Consider the following 22,398-nt stretch of genomic DNA (forward strand, 5'->3'; position numbering starts at 1 on the left):
GTATGAAATCAGACCCTTATCTCATACCACATATAAAAGTCAACTAACATGGACTAAAGACATAAATGCAAGGTTTAACACTATGAAACTACCAGTAAAGTTTCATGGCATCAGTCTGTGTTATTATTATTTGATATGACCTAAAGAACACAAGAAACAAAAGTAAACATAGACAAATGGGGTTACATCAAAAGACAACCTATGCATACATACATACATGTATGCAAGGATGTCTGATAAGGTGTTAATATCCAATACTACAGATAAGAAGCTCATGCAACTCAATAACAGAAAAACCACCAGATTCGAAGATGGACAAAGGACCTGAATAAACATTCCTCAAAAGAAGATAACTAAAGGACAAATAAGTAGATGAAACGATGCTCAAAATCACTAATCACTGGGGAAATGCAAATTTTGCATTACATATACACATGCATTTAATATACTGTACCTAATAAATATGTACAATTATTGTCTGAATTAAAAAAAACTTACATTGCCTAAAGAAAACCCACTAAAGTTACCAAAGGTTCCAGTTGTGAGTGCCCTTTTTCATTTTTAAAACTCATGGGAGGTACCAGATACCCAACTATTCTTCCAGTCTTGACTCACCTATATCTCAGCAGTTACTAAATCTAGTGAGTGGTACCTTGGTTCATGAACACTTTTGTTTGCTTACAATTTGGCAGAAGCACCTGGCAAAATTTAGTTTCTGTTCACAAACTCTATTGGGCAATGAATACAACCATGACCATCTTTCCCACGTGAACATGGTCATCTTTTCCAGAATTATAGAACAAGTTAAAATCGTAAACCAAGGTACCACTGTACTTCTTACATATAGGACAGTAGTTTATGTGGTCTCTGCCTAAAATTCTCAGTCCTAGTCACCCCAACCCCCAACTCTCTTTCACCTGGCTAACTTCTCAGCTCTTAAGATTCAACTCAAGTAGAGCTTTATTTTATTCATAATAGCTCAAAAGCAGAAACAATCCAACTGTCCATCAAATTACTAAACTGATAAATCATAGTATATCTTTACAATGAAATTACTCAGGAATAACAGCAATGAAGTGTTCAGATGGATGGTGACATGGACAGATGGGGACACACACACACACACACACACACACACACACACGACTCTATGATGTAAACAAACAGCTGTTGTCTTTGTAGAAAGTTTGGAAGTATAAACTAGATAGAGAGTAACAGAATCGTCAAGGTTGATGGTAATGGTCAATATTTTCAACAAGAAATTGAAGTTAAAACAATTTTAAGAATTTGCAAAACAGCAAATATATATACTTACAGTTTGTGCATTCATTGTACAAATATAAATTTTATACCAAAGGAAAAAGTTAATTGTTAATAATATGCATGATGAAGTATTTAGAAGACAGGGTATGCATGTTGGCCACTTATTTTGAAATATGTAAAAGATGAGACAGATTGATAGATATGTATTAATATCAATTCTTTCAACTTGATGTGTGAAATTTTCATGATAAAATGTTTAGGCAAACCCCAAGTGTGTTACAGGAAGGTCCCTGAACACACAGTTAGTGTCCCTGGTCTGTGCTCTGATACATACTCCATTTTGTTAGTAATGCAACAGCAACCCAACTCCTAGGAGTTACTAGTAATTTCAAAATAAATCCTGTCTGGTCTTTGGATGCCCAGCAGCTAGCAAAAGGTTAGGCACAGACCTGACAAGGAAAAGATTTTTTGGCTTAAAGAGTTTTTTTTTTTTGGTTTTTCTCCGGTACCGGGAACCGAACTCACGACCTTGCGCTTGCAAGGCAGGCGCTTTGCCGCTGAGCTAAATCCCCAGCCCCGCTTAAAGAGATTTATCACCTCATAGTCAAAGGTCTTGTGCCTTACTGGCTCTTTTGTGTGTCCCCATCCTTCCTCCACAGTCCCCAGTACTAGAGATTAAACCTACAGCCCAGACACTTGACGCCAATCATTTTACCACTGAACCACATACCCAGCCTTTTTTATTTTCAGACTTGGTCTCTAGAAGTTGCCCAGGCTGGCCTCAAATTTACAACCTTCCTGCCTCAGCTTCCCAATAGCTGAGAAGATAGCCATGTGCCGTCACAGTCAGTTCATTTTCTTTTGCTGAATCAGTTATAATAATCTATCTCACCTGGTACTCATCCATGTGAATCCTTAAGTTTCCTTTGTGTCGGGACAATGAAGACATCTCCTTTAGGTTGCCTTTTCCCTCCCTTGTCTCCCAACTTTTAAAACTGTTAACAAGTAACTACTGTACTGATGGGCTCTGAGATGAGTTTTGATTTATAACTTCTTTATAGGAGGCAGCTGGACAGCATTATTAAGGGCAATGTTTATTCACATCAGTCAATTCCACAGCCAGCAAGATTCCTTAAAGATGTACCACAGCATGATGAATAATGTACAATTTTATCTTTATACAATCAAGCATGCTAGCCTTTATGTATTAAATGGTTTCATTGCTTTGTGGATCATGATCCAGCTAGATTTCCTGGGGTTAAATATCAACCCCCACTACTTACTAACCATATAACCTTGTGTAAGGTGTTTTAAAATTAGCTGTGCCTCATTTTCTTTACCTCCTCCTGACTTTTTAAAAAGAGGAAGGGAAAGTTAATAGTATTTCCCCTTGTCATGAGGATTAATGAGTTATTATATGCAAATCACTTAAAACATTTCCCAGCTATTAGCCATCATTTCACATGATCAGTTCTGAAACAACAAAGACTGAACACTCATATGACCTACATAATAGCCCAAATGAACAATGTCCACTGATCGAATTCTATTTTAAAGAATACAATACAAATTAGCTGGTGTGATGGCACACACCTATAATCCCAGCACTCAGGAGCATGAGGCAGGAGGATCACAACAAGGTTGAGGCCAGCCTGGGATATACAGTGAATTCAAGGTCAGGCTAAACTACTGAGCAAGAGTCTGTCTCCAAAAAAAAAATGCAAACCTTGTTAACATTCAAGCAAGAATTTTCAGTAAGAATAAATTCTTTTTCAAATGTTGGCTTTTATTTCCAAACTAAAGCCAATCACCTAAGGTAGATTTCTCTCTCATTTCATTCCCTGGCTGTTTTCCTTTCCGGGACTCTCATTACAAGTTTTTGTTTTGTTTTGTTTTCTCCATTGAATCTATGAAGGAAGGACTTCTAACCTATGCCTGGCACATAGTAGGCATTCAAATATATCCTGAATAAACAATGTAGACATTTCAAAGTGTGTTAACTCACATGAAATAAAAATTAAAGCAATAATGGTTATAGATTATTTTAAAGTAATAACCCAATTAGGGATTTAGTCTCATTTAAAAATATATGATTTATTAAAAATATAAAATGGTGATGTTTTCTATAAATATTCCCACTCAAACACATGTAATAGATATATATAGATAATTGATTGATAGTAAATCATTTAGTCACCCTTCCCCTTTGATTACAAGAGATAAAACATACAACATACTGTAGGTTTATTTTTATTCAAAAAGTTACTGTCTCAAGACATAAATACAAATCAGAAAACAGTACAATTAGGACAATAGAATGTGGAGGACAACAGGTTAGAGTAATATATAAAACATTTTTAGCTGGTTGAAAACAAAGCTGTAAGAACTGCTTTCACAAAGAAGTACTCCCCTCAAGAGTGAGAAAAAAATCAACTTAGGTTTAAAATCATATATACAGTCCTCTCAGCAGTTCTAGTAAATGCAGTGGTGTAAAACAACATATGCAATACTTTTGCACATAACAATATTTGTTGATGAAAAATCTGTTAGACAAGTCCGGTTTCATTTGTTAACCATGATTTAATAAAATAATTGTATTTTATTATGATCTTTTAGCTAACCTATGGTTTTTGGCTACCACAGCCCAATGCTTATTGATTTCTGACTCTAAAAACTGGAAGCCTTTTGGTATTCACCCATCTGAAGATATACTTGTATTGCAAGCATATTAAGGCATGGAATGATTAAAATAATAACCTCAAGAACTGAGAGACGACTGACAAAAGATAGATACACGTGATATAAGTTAATATTTTGTTTTAAACGATGTCTAGCTGCCTAAGCCTCGCAAAATGAGTTGATGTCAAAATGGCAAGTAGCCACTTTCTGTTTTAAACTAATTCATTTGTGAAAGGACATAAAATGAAGTTTAAAGCTTAGCTTTCAAAGAATATTATGGGTTATGAATTCTATTATCCCATCTAATTTACATACAGAGGAAGTGTACTGTAACCTGTTAGAAGTATCTTTAACCTGAAGACTGCTTGCAAAGACAGATAGATAAAACAATATAAAATACAAATTTAAAAATCATTTTAAAGCATGAACACTCATGCTTTTCTATTTTTAAACATTGTTAAACTTTCAATATATTTCTGAAACCTCATAATTTTAAGTTGGAATTTAAAAGTAAGAAAAAACTAAACAAACTGCGCAATTATAAAATCAGCACCAATTTATATATATATATAATTTTATTTAAAATTTAGATCCCTATTCCCACACTCTAATAAGCTGTATAATTTTTGTTTAGAATTTTTCTGCAAACATACTACAATAAGCTTCTTTTATTTGGAGACAAAATACAGTGGCACTACTGGAAGGAATATCACAACATTACATTTTTATCTTAAAGGACAAGCAAACTTTCAGGGTTGATAGTGGGATAAGCATGTTTGAGACTGGTTACCTTCTGGCAGTTCATTACATCTGGATAGTTCTGAAAAGTATAGAGAAGCTCTTGGATTTTAAAAATATCTTAAAATACATTTTAGATGAAAAAATTGTAAAAGTTCTGCTTATAAGTTTAACTTTTCTCCACAATTACAATATTTAAAACAAAGTATTGATTGACGTTTTAAGCATTTAAATTTAGAATGCTAAAAACAATTCATTCTATCCTACAATTTCAGGGGTCAGGGAATAAATTCATCCTTACTTTGTTTCTTGGATGTAAACAGAAATCCAGCAGAGGTCATCATTATTTAGTACAACCAGTAAATAAATGTGAGAGGATTCTTATCTGTACCAAATGCCTCTTCAGATTGTTATAGTTATTTTTTTAAAAAAGCATGAAATAATTGATTTAAAAGCCAACTAACAGCGCATAAATAAAATATTTACTTTCTAAGAAAAACTGTAGCTTATCATCAAATTGTTTACTTGTCCTTTATGTTTTTCAGGCAAACAAAACTGCCCCTCAATGCACTTGATCTTGGTAAGCATAAGCAAGTCATATTCTCCTTAGAGAAAAATCTGTACAGAATTTCACTGTATCTACCACACTTTATTTTAAAATTTCCTCTTCCACTTAGAAAATGACTTCACCACAGATTTAATTGTGTACTGGTATTAAAACATTGACACCCCAAGAACCTAATGAGAGAGGAAAAAAAAGAGTTGTTAAAATAGTCATTCATTTATTTATAAAAATACCTGTAAATATTACATTAGTACTTTACTAATATCATGTTAAATAATATTCTAATAAAAACCACTTTGAAAATGTCCCCTCTTCAGGTAAGTAATTCCAAATTTAAAGTGACCATTAATGAAACAGCATCAGGCCCAATCAAAATGCCAATTATCTCATAAATATTAGAGTAGGAACCTTGGCTTACCTATGTTTATATACACTCCTAGTGTCCTAAACATAGATAGGCTCCCAACATTTGTGGAATGAACATATGAACATGCTTCCTAACATAAATTTCTGGCACAAGTTCATTGGAAAGAGGTTAACAAAGTCTTTTACAAACATCCATTTCACTCTGAAGGCATCATTTTTTAAAGAAGTGTTCTAACATGCAAAACCAAAAAAAAAAAAAAAATCGAAGAACACCACAAGCACATAAGACAATGGGAAGCTTTCTTTAGAAAATCTGAGTTAATGAGCATTAACTATAAATTTTAAGAAATCAAATAATGTGAAATGGGTAAAATGATTTATACAGTATTGATACTTTTCTATACATTCCAGTTGAGTAAAGAATGTTAGGTAAATTCTAGTAATTACTTGTTTCTAAAAGTAAACGCACATAATGGATGGAATGACTCAACCTTGTTCATTGAGTAAGAGAGGCACATTACTTTTAGCATATATACTAAGTGAGGTGCTAACACTTATGCCAATTAAGCAATATTTTAGGATACTATAATAAGCTAGTACGAACTGCTATCTAAGCCAGAGGTAATGAGCTGAGACTGAGATCACAAGATTACTTATTTGTAAGTTAAATCTCACTTGAACAAAGCCAGAACTTGAACTGTTTTGATTTGAAGGAATTATGTATTTTCAGATCAGAAAAATAAGTATCTACTGAATGCAGCCTCTTTGTAATGAATTATCAAGTACAGTTGTTTGGAATCCCCAGTGGTGAAAACTTAAGGATTCATGTATCCTAGTTCTTACCCCTCCATTAACTAAATAACTACCACATTACATATCCCTAGTCCTTCTCTTTCCTCTCCTTCAAGAAGTTCCCAGGTTCTTCTTTGATGGTTTAAAATTGAGAGTTTCAATGGCCAGGATGTTTCCACTAAAAAGACCTAGATGATTTTTAAGAGTTTCTTACAGCCAAAACACTATGACTTTGGGCAAGGAAAAGTTTGAAGGTTAGCAAAAGAATAAAATTTTAAATTAGTGAATTTTTAGTGTAGAGCATGGTATGAAAATGAATTAAGTTCTTTGCAGAGTTTCTGAAATTCCTTTTGCTATTTTGTATAGACTAGTTGTAACTAGATCCTCCTACTAGACCATTAAATTAGCTCCATATACTGAGGCTTTACCAATTCTACACTACATGTAGGTCTAATAAGAGAATCTCAACACAGAAGGTAACATAAGTGACACTCTCTTCTATTTGAACACAAACTGTAACTGTTTCTGATGTTAATATTAATAAACACTTAAACATATACTTAAATATACAAATATCAAACCATCGGTTGTTGTGTCAATACTGGCAGAAAAGAGCCATTATCACAATGGGATAAATCAATTTTGTCTCCAGATATAAAATCAACTATACCATATATCTGGACTTCTATGTACATGTAGCCCCAAAATGATATGCTCCGAGTTTTTATATTGTCACTTCTGGACAATGTGAAAATCATGTTACAAATGATATACTTAGGCTTTATTTAGTAATAACCTGAAGTATCTACAGTAAGGTGCTTTAAGGTACTTAGAACCAGAAAATCTTAGAAGTGGGTATTAAAGGATTTAAATTCAACTTTACTATTTCAATGAATCACAATATAAATGTATTTATTATACTATGGCAAATACATTTTTACATTCCAAATTTGTCTTTATTCCATTCTTGGGTTATAGTCATGACACTATGGAGTACATACTTAAGAAAAAAATTGAGATGAACTTTTAAAAAGTACAGTCACAGACTTCTGAAGGTACCTGAACCTTACTCTGTTATGTGACTGCTGCCATCATGTGGTAATGCTGTAAAACTACAAGTATCGGTACAATACTCATTTCATTTTAGTCAGAGGCAGCTAAACTATTATTAAATTTAAAAAAGGATTCTCAGTTATAATAAAATAAATATACATGAGAAAATCATGAAGTTGCTGTAAGTAAGAGTATTAGGTCCCTGTTTTTGGACCTCAGATTATGATTTTCTCTAAATGCTAGATGTCAAAAATAGTTTATATTGCTATTTCATTATTTTCATAATCTGAAGAACACCGTTTTGCAAATCTAGTATGTGACTAAACAAACAAATGCTTAAAGTTCTGCTGTTAAATGAATACATGAAAAAATATAGAGATCTGTACCTGCTTGTATCAATTTAGACTATAATTAATCATTTCAATTTCCTAATTATTTGTCTTGATGTTTTCATCTAAATGAGTTCTTTCATTTTTGGTAAGCATAAATAGTAGAGATAACAGCAGATTATGAAATCAAAAGTAACTGCCATCAAATTACTACTCTTACAAATACATTATGCCTCATATAGTGGCAGGCACACAAGCTCTCAAATACTAGCTTCTGTACTTTTCAAAGTTACAGTCAAGGTATACTAGAATTTTCAATATTTAGGGACAGAATGAGTGTCTTACTCATTTTAGCACCAACTTTCAGCTCACTGAACTGTTGCTGAATGAATGTATTTCACGACACCTGTCTTGAAAACATTCTCCTTTACCCTTCACAATTGCTACCTTCATGTCTTATTAAGATGTATTTTACTATATCATCCAGAAAACCACCTACTTTACTATATACACTTCTGGATAAGACAGGTTGCCTGTGTACTAAATACTTGCTACTCAAGGAACAGTCTGTAGATGTTAAGCAGCAACAACACTTGTCAAAGATGCAAAATCCCAGGTCATGATCTAGACCTACTGAAGCTGGATCTAGTTACATTTTAGTAAGATTTCTAGATGATTCAAAGGCACATAAAAGACTGAGAAATACTGATTTAAAAGATCCCAACATGGTCTAGCTAAAGATTACCATACTACCTGCTCTATTCTGAGTTTTAGGTCAGATAACTGACCTTATTAATATAGTGTGTTAGTGTAAACTAGTTTAGTAAAATTATCTCCAAAAGCTATCTGAAAGCAGATTATGAGGTTGTGGAGAGCCAAGAGCAAATGCTGCCTCAGAGGATGGTACAACAGTCACCTGAAGTACTAGGATTTAGGAGGAAGGAGTATGAATAGGCAGGACACTAAAAAGTGGTAAGGCACTTAAATGACCTACTTATTTGACAATCCACCTACTGTGCACTGCTTTATGAAGTTCAGTCTATTGACAGACCAAGATATGTAATAACCTATCTCACTACACCAGTCTGGTAATTATCATAATGAAACTCCATACAAAGTGTTGAAGAGAGCAGAGAATAAAATATCTGGAGAGTGTAGAAAAAAATGTCACAGATAATGTTAAAATTGAGTATTAAAGAAAGAATCAACTAGGAAGAAAAAACAAGGAATATTTCTGGCAGAGAAAAAAAACTTACACAAAGGCATGGAATCATCAAAGAACATAGACTGCTGGAAAGAACCTGCAAGACTTGTTGTGGGCAGAACATAGGATATATGTAAATATAGGGAAAAGGACAAAGTTAAGGTAGTAAGGACTAGGTTACTAAAGGCTTGGTTTACTAGGTTACTAAAGGCTTGGTTTGCTAGGTAAGGACCCAGAATTTTTTCTTAATGGTGGTAGGGAAAAAACAACTTACAACTTTAAGTGAAACGATCAGACATACATTTTAGAAAGATAATCCTACGAAAGATATAAAAGAGGGGTAGGGCAACAAGATCAGTTAAAAGGCTCTGCAACAGTCCAATAACTGAGGAGGAGTTGAACTGCAGTATCAAAGAAAATATGGTACAGAAGTAGCTAAGAAAAAGACCTGAGAAAAACCAGTAACAGACAAGGGCTGGAGGGGGTAATTGACTCTCCATCCTAGATATCTCAATGTCCTCTCTCTGCTATCAAAATCTTTATTCAAGTTCCTATTACTTTTATTCCCCCACTCATTTTATCCACCCATAAATCCCAAGGAAATCTTTCTGAAATACAATGCAAATCTAAACCTATCGGAAAGATCTGAATTCCTCCATATTCAAGTCCCAGTTGACAAGGGATTTGAAGGCACTTTTCCATCTGTTACCACTGCTGCATTGGCCCTCTTCTCCCACTGAAATCCTGCCTGACAGCCTCTTTTTCTTAAGTCCAATTGTTTTCATCACTTCTCAGTATGCTGCCCCAGCTCTTCAACCTTAAATTTGGGGATTATCTATACTTTTTTCAGTCTTGGGGTACATTTAAATTAAACCTACTGATTCATCCATAATTGAAGCTGGATCAAAGAAATCAGGCTTCAGTTCTGTTCTCTCTCGTCTGTTCTTTGATGGTGGCTAAGAAAAAAATAAGAAGTTAGTTGACACTTGCTCTAACTACAATCAGAATAGTAACTGAAAATATCCTTATTATCATTAGGGGTTTACATGGGCTACAGGGCTATAAATATACAATACGCCAAATACTGCAAACTCAAACTACACAATGTTTAAAAGTCCAAAAACATTCATTGGTAGAAAGTTATTCTGAAAAACAAACCTGGGAACATTTTTTAAATTTTACTTCTAAAAGTCCTTCTTTTCAAATAATTTTCCTTTAAAGACACCAAATTACTCTAAAGAGAAGCCATATTTAATTACTTCTTTCTTTTAAAGAGAATATACCCCACAGTGCACTAAAAATAAGAATCACAAAGGTGGGCATGGTGGCACATGCATATAATCCCAACACTCAGGAGGCTGAAGCATGAAGATGATTGTCATGAGTTCTGAGGCCAGGCTGGACTACAAAGTGAGTTTAAGCCTAGCCTGAATGACATACCAAGACCTTCTCTCAAAAAAAAAAAAAAAAAAAAAACACAAGTCCTAACATATAGTAAGTCTCAGTTTTGATTTTTTGGGCTGTGCAAGCACAAGTATCTTCAAATCCCCTCAACCTAACTTATAAAGTTGAATGAGAAAATTGGCAAAATAAAACATGTAGGTACATTTGGTATACTCTAAGCCTTAACCATATTTACAATTATTAAGAGAATATGCCCAAATATATATTTCACTTCTCTTTAAGTAATTTTACTCCATTATCTGGTATAGAAATTTGTCTCAATAACAGGGTGACAACATGTGAATAATGTTATTTTGACAGTGGCAAGTAAATGGAAAGTTGTAAGACACCATGATATTTAGCATATTCACTCAAAATGTTTTTGGAAGACTTAATACATAACCATTAAATGTAATTTGATTTTTGTAATCAAATTAAGATAAGCAACATATATCCTTTAACTCTATTTCTAAATTAATCTCAAAGGCACGTAATATTTTTTCCTTGTTTTTTGAGACATAGGGTCTTGCTATGTAGTTTAGGCTGCCTTAAGCACACACAGTGATCCTCCTGGCTCAGCCTGCCAAGTACAGGGGCTGCAGGTGTGTCCCACCACATCTGGCTTCAATAAACAATTTTTATCATCTTAAACCAAGATCTAATAGCTTCACCAACCATATCCACTCCTCAGTCCCTTCTCATATCCCAACCCTCTGGCAACTAGATGAACATTTTTGCAGAAAATACTTTTTGTAGCAAGTATTGCTTCAACTTTATTCCCAAAGGACCTAACTGAAAGTCTTATTTCTTTAACTTTCTTACCAAGTCTATATCCATTGTGTCAAAATCCATTCCCTCATTAAGATCCTCAATCCTTCCTTCTGAGGACATCATAACATCTTCAACAATTGGCTCTTCATCATCTTCCATTAGGCTTGTACCACGCCGACTAGAGAAATATAAAACAAAGTCAAGACCTGAACCAGTGACATGACTATTAATATGTAGGTAGATATTATGTGGCTCTCTCTATTCAAGTATAATGGAAAATGAAGGAATTAAAGGTCAAGGAGAATGATTAGGCATTGCTCATGTCATCAATGATGTAGAAAATCCAATGTTCCCTTGCTTGAAAATGCTAAGGAACTATGTTAATTCTATATTACTTGATACATTTAGCTTGATAGTCTTGATATCCCATATACAAAGTTGAATAAGAATTTCCCACATGGGAACATACAAGATACCTCAAATCCCTTTTGAAAGTAGGCAAAATACAAATTAATAAATAAAACAGATAAGAAAAAAATGACATTTTCAGAACATACATGTTATTTTTTTTCATTATATATAATGCTAACTTTCCCATTCATCGCTCACTCCCTAATTTATATTAGGCATGCATTTAATCATTCATTTACACAGTGCCTACTCTGACAAGTTTCTACTGTGTCTTATGGAAGAAAGAAGAATGAAGAAAAAGAGAAGGAGGCAGAAGGGAGGAAGGGAGGGAGGAAAAATAAAACATGGTTTCTGCCCTCAAGGAGCTCACAGTCTACCAGGGGAAAATAGAGATAAACAGTTAATTATGAGAAAATAATAAATATTATAATAGAACTGTATGTATCAAGTGCTATAGACACCGAAATAAGGAATTAAATCTGTCTCAGGAAAAGAATGAACAACCATTGTGCCCTATGAAACTCAAAAACCAATACATATAGAAGAAATAAAAATTAAAACCAAAAGCTCTATTATTTTAAAATCATGGGGAAAATAAACTAAGTTCACAAATTAGCCCAGATCAGCATAAAATAACCAACCCAACAGTGCAAATTAGTGTGATTTCTTGTTTCCCAGTTTGGTTAACATTACATTCTTCTGTTATCCAAAGATCCCTCCCCTCAAAAACAGACCCACCAAAATTCCAATAATTATTTACTAAATGTTTCACAGTGTATAATACTATAGTATATCTTAAAAGATAAAAAGATAACAAGACATGATATCTGATCCATGCTACTTGGACAAACATGTTGATAATGGTTTAAACAGTCATGATTAACAGATTATTTCACTATTTTTGTGGGGACAACTATGAAGGAATGTATGTTTCATACATGTTACCAAAGACCATAATAAATCCATTCTGCATTTCATTCGGAGTACACGGAAGATATATGTGATGTGAACTACAGGAAAAAATATAATTTGTAAGTATTTTCAATTATAGGACAGACATCACCACAGAAAAATCACTGCAAAATGAAAGTGCTTTGAAATCCTAGACAACAGACCATTTTTGGTGGTATAACAAAACCAAAAGAATTCTTGGATGACAGTTATTTAAATGAGATAATCCCTTGTAGATGCCTGGAGGAGATTACTTACAACTGGGAATTAAACTACAAACAAAATAAACGGTACTGAGTAATGAGATGCCCTAGAGTGGTGACGGTGAACCTTTTAAAGCTTTCAGTGATACGAACAGACCATTGCAGCACATGTGCCAAAAGTTCAACACCACTGCTCTAGAGGATCTTGAGAAACACTGCCAACGTTCCAGGGGAGAGATATAAACCAAATGACTGTGTGGCAGAATTCTGGAGTGATGGAACTGGTGATTAACTGGGAGCTAAGAAATTAGCTGTAGGATCCAGCATGAAACATGTATTAAGCAGAATTTAGCCAGAAAAATGGTGATAGAACCAAGTGATAGTACAGATGATGACAATATTAGCCAAGTTAGGATACAAATCCACAAATTTAATAGCACTTAGTTTCTGTCACAGTAGAGGTTCTTAAGATTTCTACAGAGATAACTAAAGTGAATTTGTATGTGCTACCACTACAGGCAAATTGATCATTTCTTAAGAGAAGCTGGTGAAATTCTTATTTTAAAATCAACAAAATAAAATGAAATATGAATTTTTTAAAAGGGTAACAATTACTACCTCCCAATACTAAAATATATATCACACTATGTTACAATGCTTTCAAACTCAAAATCTTTATTAGAAACATCACACTGTCCCCTGTATACCAATCGAGATATACAAAACATTAGCTAAGTATTGCTTCTTGGTCATTTCTTTTATAGCCAAAACTACTTAGATTTCACGATGATTTTTTAAATTCTCATATAGAACCCAGTAAAAACAAAGTACTTAAAAGATAAATTATAATTTCTTAAGTGCTGAACATTTACTCATTCAGTGAACATTTACTTAGCACCTCTTATGTGCCAAGCACTAACAGGCAATGAATGGGGTCCCTGCCCTTGAAGAGCTCACAGTCTAGAAAAAGGGACAAAATCACAATTACAATACATCGTGGCAAGTGCTGTAAGAAATATGAATATAAATAGTTTAATGGGAGCATAGATGACCACAGCTTCACCTAAGGTGACACCTGAGCTTGTTCTTTCATGATGATTTCACCAGTTACCGAGGAATGAGGTATGACACTAAAATGTAGGCAGGGCTATTATTCTGAAAGATCTTGCATGCCATGAGCTAAGGAGTGTGAACTTTATCCAGCAGGCAATGGGGAGCCATGGAAAAATTTTAAGTAAGAGAGTTACATGTTAATATTTTTATTCTAGAATAGTGATTCTTAATGGTAGTGTGAATAATGGAGTGGTGGGAAGGTGTGAAGGGAGGGTTTTGGTGAAAGGATAAATGGGGATTTGAAGGAAGAAAACCAGTTAGAAAGCTACTACAACAGTTCAGGTGAGAGATGAAGGCCTGAACTACTATGGCGGGAAAATTAATTAAATGTAACAGAAATGTATTTTTTAATTGTGTGTACCAAATTAAACAAGGATTCATATTTAAATTTTTCCAACAGATCAACCTAACTTTGGTCCTTTGGCTATCTAGTTAATATTTAAAATATTTTTTTTTTCTGTTGGAAAGACCAATTTTTAGTTCCTTGATTATTTCAGCTTACTCTAGAGAGTCTGCTGAAATTTTAGATGAGGCACACATTAAAATATATTAAAATGAATTAGTGAACTTCCTAGACTCAGACAATAAGGCACTCTCACTTACATGGCATGCTGAAGATTAGTTCGCAGTTTAACATAGCTCATTGCTGCTCTCTCCTGCTGTTGCCTTGCTTCCTCTTGTTGTCTTTGAGCTAACATCCATGTTACCTGCGTGCTTCAAGAAGAATTTTATTCTTCTTTTAACTTAACTTTTTTCTATGTAATTCATAAAGTTCTAGTACAGAAAATGAGCAAATCTACTTACTTATAATCAAGAGGAGTTTGATGATGCTCAGTCTGCATTGGATAGACACTCATGAAGCTATCCTCAGGCCGTAATCTTTTGGGTTCTCTCATAATAGTGGAGGTAAGCTGTGGTGTCTGCATCATAACAGGGGTGTGCAGTGTTTGTTCTCTGCTTAACCACATACTGTCACTACTACTGCTTTCTTCAGCTGAAAGGCAAAAGGGACAGCAATGAAATATAGCCACTAATTTTTATTAATCAACTCTTTCAGACCAACATAGATCTGGTTGCCTTTCACATCAGCATGCAAAGAACAAGGAGATAGAAAGGTATGTAAGGAACCACCTCCACCTTACTGTTGTAGTCCAGTTGTGGAGAAAGATCAATCAGGGAATTACAATACAGTATGACAAGTGCTAATACAAAGGGAATTCAGGGGAAATGGGAGTAGTACCATCAGAGACAGCTAACCAAAAGTAACTCCTAACAATAGTAGGTATCAAGTGGGCTGTGAAGGGAAGCAAAGGGAAGAATATAAGCAAGAGTACAGGGTATGAAATGATGACTGAATCCTATTTATCTGCTGAGTGACATTTGACCTACAAAAATGGCAATTTCATATAGTTCCAACTAATAGTCTGCTACCCTTGGGGTCTGAAGATGGAAAGAGTTGGAAAAGACTGGATAAAAAAGCAGGAATCAATTTGTGGAAAGTCTTGTTATCTGTGCTAACATGCCACAAAGTTGCAGCTGAGAGTTTTAGGGAAAGGAAACACTATGGTGAGTCACATGTTTTAATCAATGAGTGACAGCATAGAGGGCGGACCTCAGAACAGGAAGACTTATGAGTAAATAGGTCATATGAAGAATAATTATATGGCCCAGGGGAATGAGACATGGTACTAGGAATGAAGACAACAGGACAGTGGTTCCCAAACTATCAGATGCAGACTGCTAGGGTCTTAAGAAATTCTTAGCTGCAAGGGGACCACAAATCCATATGTACCTTAAGTACAATACTGGGCTAAAAACAAAAACAAGTTTCACATCTGCAAAAGCTATTTTTATTTCCCAATGTCTATAGGTGTTGCCATGATTAATAAAAGCACAAATTCACAGGGGCTGGGGATTTAGCTCAGCAGCACAGCACCTGCCTGGCAAGCACAAGATCATGAGTTTGATTCCCGGTATGGGGAAAAAAAAAAAAATTCACATGTGTTAGTGAGTTAACAGTAATTTTTTAAAATCACTGATCTGGGATATAAAACTGTTAACTATGAACTTGGAGGAAAATTGCTTTATTAGAAGATTATATATGTGTAAATAAATATAAGTTTTAAAGAAAAGAGTTGTGAGAAAAATGTGCTAATACCCTAGTAACGGATGGAGTAAACACAAATTTCACATTTCATAATATAATCACATCATCCCTTGAGTTCAACTATATATAAATGTTTCATGAAGTTTACTGGGCAGGTATATTTTTATGGTCCAGTACAAATCTGTAACTGTTGACTATTGGTTCAGATAAGAAAAGCTTTTTAAAATTTACAATTATATGGAGGAAACATATTTTAATTTAGTAACTTTTCTATTAAAAAAAAATTTAACTTCTTATAAGCTATCAGCTCTAACTATTTAATGGTTGGAGAGAATACATTCCCCATCAACTGTAATGCTAGTATATATATATATGAAACCACGTAAAAAACTGTACAAGCAAAAGGTTCCAAATGGACAAGACATACTAAAACTATCCGTAAGATAGATAATCAAGTTTTTTAACACTATATTCCTGATGATGACTGACTGCTGATAAATTATGTGGCAATTTAAAAATATGATCCTCAAATTCTCTGACAGTCCTCATGATAAGAAGTGGAAGATTACATACGTGCCCCTAGAATCTCTGTGACTGCTTGGCCAACACACCACAGCAGAAGTTATACTACGCAAGTTTGTAAGATGCTTAAAACTGGCAGCATTCACTTCCTTTCTCTTGGAGCACAGTGACATATGGACAGGTCATGTGTAGGTGCCTTGCCACACAGTCCAGCTGATGTCATATATATAACTAGAGATGACTTTATGATTTGAACCATCAGCCTTTTGAGTCTTCCTCTCCAATACATCATACATTATGATCCTTGCTATGATCTAAGTATTGAGGTGGTTTGTTACTTAACAATAATAACAACAAATTTTAAAAACTATTCTGATTTATTTAAGGGTTTTTGAGAAAAGGGAAAAAAATCCCTGGACCCCATACTGAACAAACCTTGAAATGCTAGGAGCCCAAGCTATCAAAGCATCAAAATGAGAAATCAAATGTGATAGTACTTAGAATTTCTATAAGATTCTTTACAAATAGTGACTTCTTCACAGAAAATTAAGGTTGCAAACCCTCTGACTGTGTTGTTCCACTTAAAATTAGGTGACTCATTCTTGTAGCTTAGTAGTAAATAGCTCTATAATACTGAGTCCCCATCCTTTTGCATGTAGTATATAGCACTGCACTTAAAAACAAGTGTTCTAGATTGAGAATGCCTGGCTTTCCGACTTAACAGTCGCATGACCTTGAGAAAGTCACTTAATCGCTCTGTGCTAGTTTTTCATTTGAAGAGGATGTTCCTGAAGACTTATTCATCTGAATTTATATAGGTAAAATGCTTAAAGCAGCATATTTAAGTATTATAGACACACTGAGTAAGTTACTACTGAACACTTACCAAAGGAATAATGAGGTCAACCTTTATTCAGTTGGTAAATATTCAAGATAAACATAAATACACTTAACACACACACACACACACACACACACTCTCTCTCCTTACTGAGTGCAAGCTGCATGCCCTCAACCACTTTCCGTTTTCCTGTAGATGGTTTTGATTTTTTACTCCGTACAGTTGAACCCCGACTGCTGATTCCACTAATGACTGACATGGTGTCATCATCACCACCAGCTAACAAAGAATTTCTATAAGACATAAGTGGAAGCCACACATCTTCTCTTCGGAGTGACATCTGAAAGGTCATGAACTTTTCCAAGTAAACATACCTGAAAAAGAAGTAGAAACTATTCACTTTAACACATGAAACTGCCAATTCTATCAACCCTTAGCTGTGGGAACCATGGGTGTTTTACTTCAATACTCAGTCTCAAACTTAGGACAACGATGGACAATTTTATTCCTATCACGCCTCTTGCAATACATGAGTTAAGAGCATTTCAGTCTAACATTTGTTAAGTATCTATCGTGTCCCAGGCATGGAGGAGAGATACAAAGATAAATCATATATGATGCCTACCTGTAAAAAGTTTTGGCCTGATAGAAATTACAAATCTACTCTTGGATCCAAATATCAAAAGGATCACATGTAATTTTTCAAGCAAAATTCAACTAATTTTCATATGACTACTGTGTGCTAGGCATTTTTCTCCCAGATACTTAACTATGCTTACAATTCTGTGAGGGAATTACTCTCTCAATTTCACAGATGAAGAAAGAGTGAAAAAATTTAAGAAGAAATAATGTACCCAGTCATAAAAATGAATGTGTGGCATAACCACAATTTAGGACCTAGGCTAAATTATGCTTAGAATAAATGAAGACAATTATTTATCAACTAACCATAAAGTGCAATTCCAACATCTGTTATCATTACAACTGTAGACTAATTTCAATCAAGTATTACATTTCACAGTAAACATTAATTAGTTGAACGGCAAAGGAGACCTGAATTATAAGACATACTGCTTTGTGACAAGGGTTCAATATATTGTTTTAGTTACTATAAGCTTCAGCCATTCACAGTAGCATAGTACTCTCCTGTGTGGACTATGCACTGAATACCAGTTTCAGAACTCTTAGCAGTCTGTGACAAGAGTTTGAACTAAAGTATATTCACTTGAAGGAGATTTATAGCTTTGCACTTAAGATACACCTTAATGTAGTAGCACAGCAAAGCAGCCATCACCAGAGCTATTCCCATTTCTCCCTATCTCTGCCCCAAAGGTTCCACTAACCTGAATTTACTATTTATTGTCCTCATGAATATTTTCTGTATTTTTAATATATAGCTGCTTATAAACAGCACAGCACAGTTTTGTACTTTCCTATTTGTGCTCAACATTCATGTTTTTTAGAATCTATTTTGAATGCTGTGTGATAGATTACTTGCTCTATCAATTTACTGACTGATTTAATTGGTAAGATATTTAGGTTTCTTTTGAGTTCTTCCCCATTTAAACAATGCAAAAGGTCAATATTCTTTTATGTGTTCCCTTGTACAAGCATTCAAAAGTTTTTGTAGGGTATCTCCACATGAATGGAATCAGTGGATCATGATCACAAAGTAGGAAGAATTCTAACCTTTACTAGGTACTCCCAAATAGTCCCACAAAGTAGTTTTGTATCAACTTACATGGTCCAATATATATGGTCCACTATCAAATATTTTCACTTTAGCTAATCTGCTATATAGAATTATTTCATTATAGAATTTTTCATTTCATTATTTCATTATAGAATTGTTTAATTTATATTTAATACTGTTTATGCAATACTTGAAGAGAAATGATCTTGCTACATTGCCAAGGCTGGCCCCAAAACTGCTGGGATCAAGCTGTCTTCCTGACACAGTCCCCCAAGTAGTTTAGATGACAGCCACACACCACTGCACCAGACCTATGCAATTTTAATTGTGATAAAATTATAGATAACGAAATGCACAGAAATTAAGAGTACAGCTGAATCACTTTTACAAGTGAATATGGCTATGTAACCTGCACACTTTTCAAGAAACAGTACATTCCTATAACCCCAGAAAGTTTTTTTTCCCATTCAATAAATCTAACTCTAAAAGCAACCACTATTATGATTTCTATCATCATGGACTATTTTTGAGTATTTTAGAATTTTCACACATACAAAAAAAACCTATCATCTTTATTTTTAAGATTCACTCTTTAAAAGCAAAACACTGGTGATTTTTGTAAAAGAGACACTGAGGTATTTATTCTGGCCTCAAAGCCAAGGAGTAGATGGAAAGATTTTGAGAATTTCAATTCATTCTTTGGTTTATTAGTCACAATTTTAGGAGCCTTAAAGGAGAGAAGTTTTCTGCTCAAATGAGTTTGTTAAGAGAACAGGAACAGTAATTAAAGTAAAAAGATAAAATGAGGACTTCCACTTTGCAGTGTAGTCACAGCTCAAAACACAGACTAAAACTAGCATGCTCTTAATGGATTCTCAATATTATTGTCTTTTAAACATTCTCTCATTAGCTGGACTGTGATAAGAATGCAAATAAGAACATAAAGCATTCAAATTACACCTCAAAAACTACAACTATGCTGGGAGAACTGAAAACATTAGAATGGAGTATTATATACAGAATAGTCAAAATTCTTTAATTATAAAATTGCTTTAGTATAATATTTTTGTAGACTGATGTAATCCTACAAATGTGTGTATAGAAAGAACAGAAGTGAATAGCAACTACGCATTAGGCCCTGGGTTCAACTCCCACACCACAAAAATAAAGGATGGGGGGGGGGGCGCGGGGATTGAAAAACAATCTCGAAATTAAGTAGGACATTTCTATCAAATATACATACACTGTTCTTTTGTCTTGTCGAAGTAGTTTAGAAGAAAATTCACTCAGAATATCAAGAAAAGCCAAATTTAAAGGTGGATGACTCTCTCCTTGTGGATTAGGTTCTTTAAAAGCAAATTCTATGCCATCTCTGCAAAGAAATAAGTTGAAATAAATATTTGAGAGATTATAATAAAAATTTAAGAAACTTAGAAAGCAAATTTTACTCTACATGTTCTTTCCACTACGATATTTCCTTTGTCATGCACAAGAGTAAAACTAATTATTAACGTCTATTTGTAATGACTTATTTAAAAATAGTTTGAAAAATTAAACTCTAATCAGACCACATTTAAAATATATTTATATGATAACAAATACTGTTATTAATTAAGGCAACCTAACACTATACTCTATCAAAAATGTAATTAGGGAAAAACAATCCAGACAGAATTGGAAAAGAAAACAGGCTATCACAGAAAGAAAATCATGTATTACTTCTCAAAATAATTACAACACATGTGATCCTTAAATATTACCTAAAATTACCACAAACATATTAAAAGGCACAAAAATGAATTTCAGAGTTTTAAAAAAAGATGAAAGTAGAGAATAAATTAAATATAGGAGACTTATGGGTAAAATAAACAACAGGAAAGATAATTAAGACTTTTTAAACTAAGTAACTGCCAGGCATGGTAGCACATGCCCGTAATCCCAGAACTCGGGAGGCTGAGGCAGAAGGATCGCAAGGAGTTAGAGGCCAGGCTGAACTGCATAGTGAAACCCTATCTCAAAAAAAAAGAAAAAAAAAATAAGTAATCAAGAGGAGTAAAAGACATAAAACATGGAGCTTTCGATGAGAGTTTAAGCCTCTTAGTTTTCCCTAAAACAAGGCTCTTTAATCCACAGTCAGGGGATAAAGCAGTTTAATACACAAATGTTTATGTTAAAAAATCTAAAATGTACTCAATACTTTAAAAAGTTCAATTGCTCACAAATTACATGCCCAATATAAAATCAAATGATTTCTATCTTTGATTAAGGGAAGAAAATATGCAAACAAAAAGGTAATAAAAACAATGGAAAGGGTTATTATAAAATAGAATGTAGAACTAGAAAAACTGGAGACAGAGGAATTAAACTTCAATTAGAGTATGACAAAAATAATATAAGAGACTGTGTAATGCCTGATGAATACACTGCTTTGCTCCTCATAATTTGTAGATTTTGTATTGTTTTAATTAATACAAAGACTTTCTTATAAAGGGAGTTTTAGTCTCTACTGATTTATTATAGTAACTGAAACAACATTATAACTGGTTCTTAAAGATATGTAGACATTTATACACTACTAAAACAAATTTAATTTAGCCATTGTAAGTGAAGGACTAGACACAAAAACTTCAAAAGTATTTTGAGATTACTTGTGTAGCATGGCAATGGCCTCTCTTGTTTTCAACTGATCAAGTCCAAAAGTTAAAGCAAAACGTCGAGCAAGTTCTTTTATGCCACTAAATGTTGAAGATGATCTATCAAAATTATAGCCATTTTCCTGTATCATTTCATTAAAAAGCTGTTTGGAAAGAAAGAAAGCATGTTATAGGGTTTTTTTTAAATACAGATTCATATCTTTTAAAATATGCTACCTTTTACTTAAAATGTAGGTGTTGTCTAAATGAGATATAGCATTTTATTCCAAGACATGGACTTTTTAAAATGTGATACAAATGGCCAAATGACCAAAATTTTAGCACTTCATATATCTAAACCAGAGGTGAATATTGATTTTGGAAATTCTTTTCATTAGTTTTCTCAGAATGTTGTTCTGTTGGTATTACTTGTATATTATACTAAGCATGCAAAAATAATTAGAAAAAGTAAACCCACTGAATTACTAAGCAACTATGACCCCATATTTACTTTTTTATGGCAGTGCTGGTGATTAAACCAGGGCATTCCACTCTAAATTATTATTGACAGTTGGGTAATGAGTTTCCACATCAAGAACTTTCATCACAAAGAAAGAACAAAAATTTTCAACATAAAGTAGCAAAAGCTTAAATTTTGATGTCATTTGATCGATCAATTCAAATAAGATTTTAGCCATAACAAATAACATGTGCAATACTA

General features: G+C 33.8%; 1 protein-coding gene across 1 annotated transcript in view; it reads right to left on the reverse strand.

The window, feature by feature from the left end:
- Positions 1–3,490: 3,490 nt before the first annotated feature.
- The window catches only part of Stag2 (stromal antigen 2), a gene marked incomplete in the record, with an annotated part of 145,543 nt that continues 126,635 nt past the window's right edge, over positions 3,491–22,398 (reverse strand). The window contains 8 exon segments of the mRNA XM_013523060.1: positions 3,491–5,418; positions 9,868–9,945; positions 11,255–11,381; positions 14,485–14,595; positions 14,686–14,875; positions 17,502–17,725; positions 20,288–20,416; positions 21,693–21,841. Coding sequence (XP_013378514.1) covers positions 5,395–5,418; positions 9,868–9,945; positions 11,255–11,381; positions 14,485–14,595; positions 14,686–14,875; positions 17,502–17,725; positions 20,288–20,416; positions 21,693–21,841 — 1,032 coding nt within the window.

The sequence above is a fragment of the Chinchilla lanigera genome, unplaced genomic scaffold, assembly GCF_000276665.1.
Source record: "Chinchilla lanigera isolate Chin_1 unplaced genomic scaffold, ChiLan1.0 scaffold00072, whole genome shotgun sequence".
In the NCBI taxonomy this organism is placed as follows: Eukaryota; Metazoa; Chordata; class Mammalia; order Rodentia; family Chinchillidae; genus Chinchilla; species Chinchilla lanigera.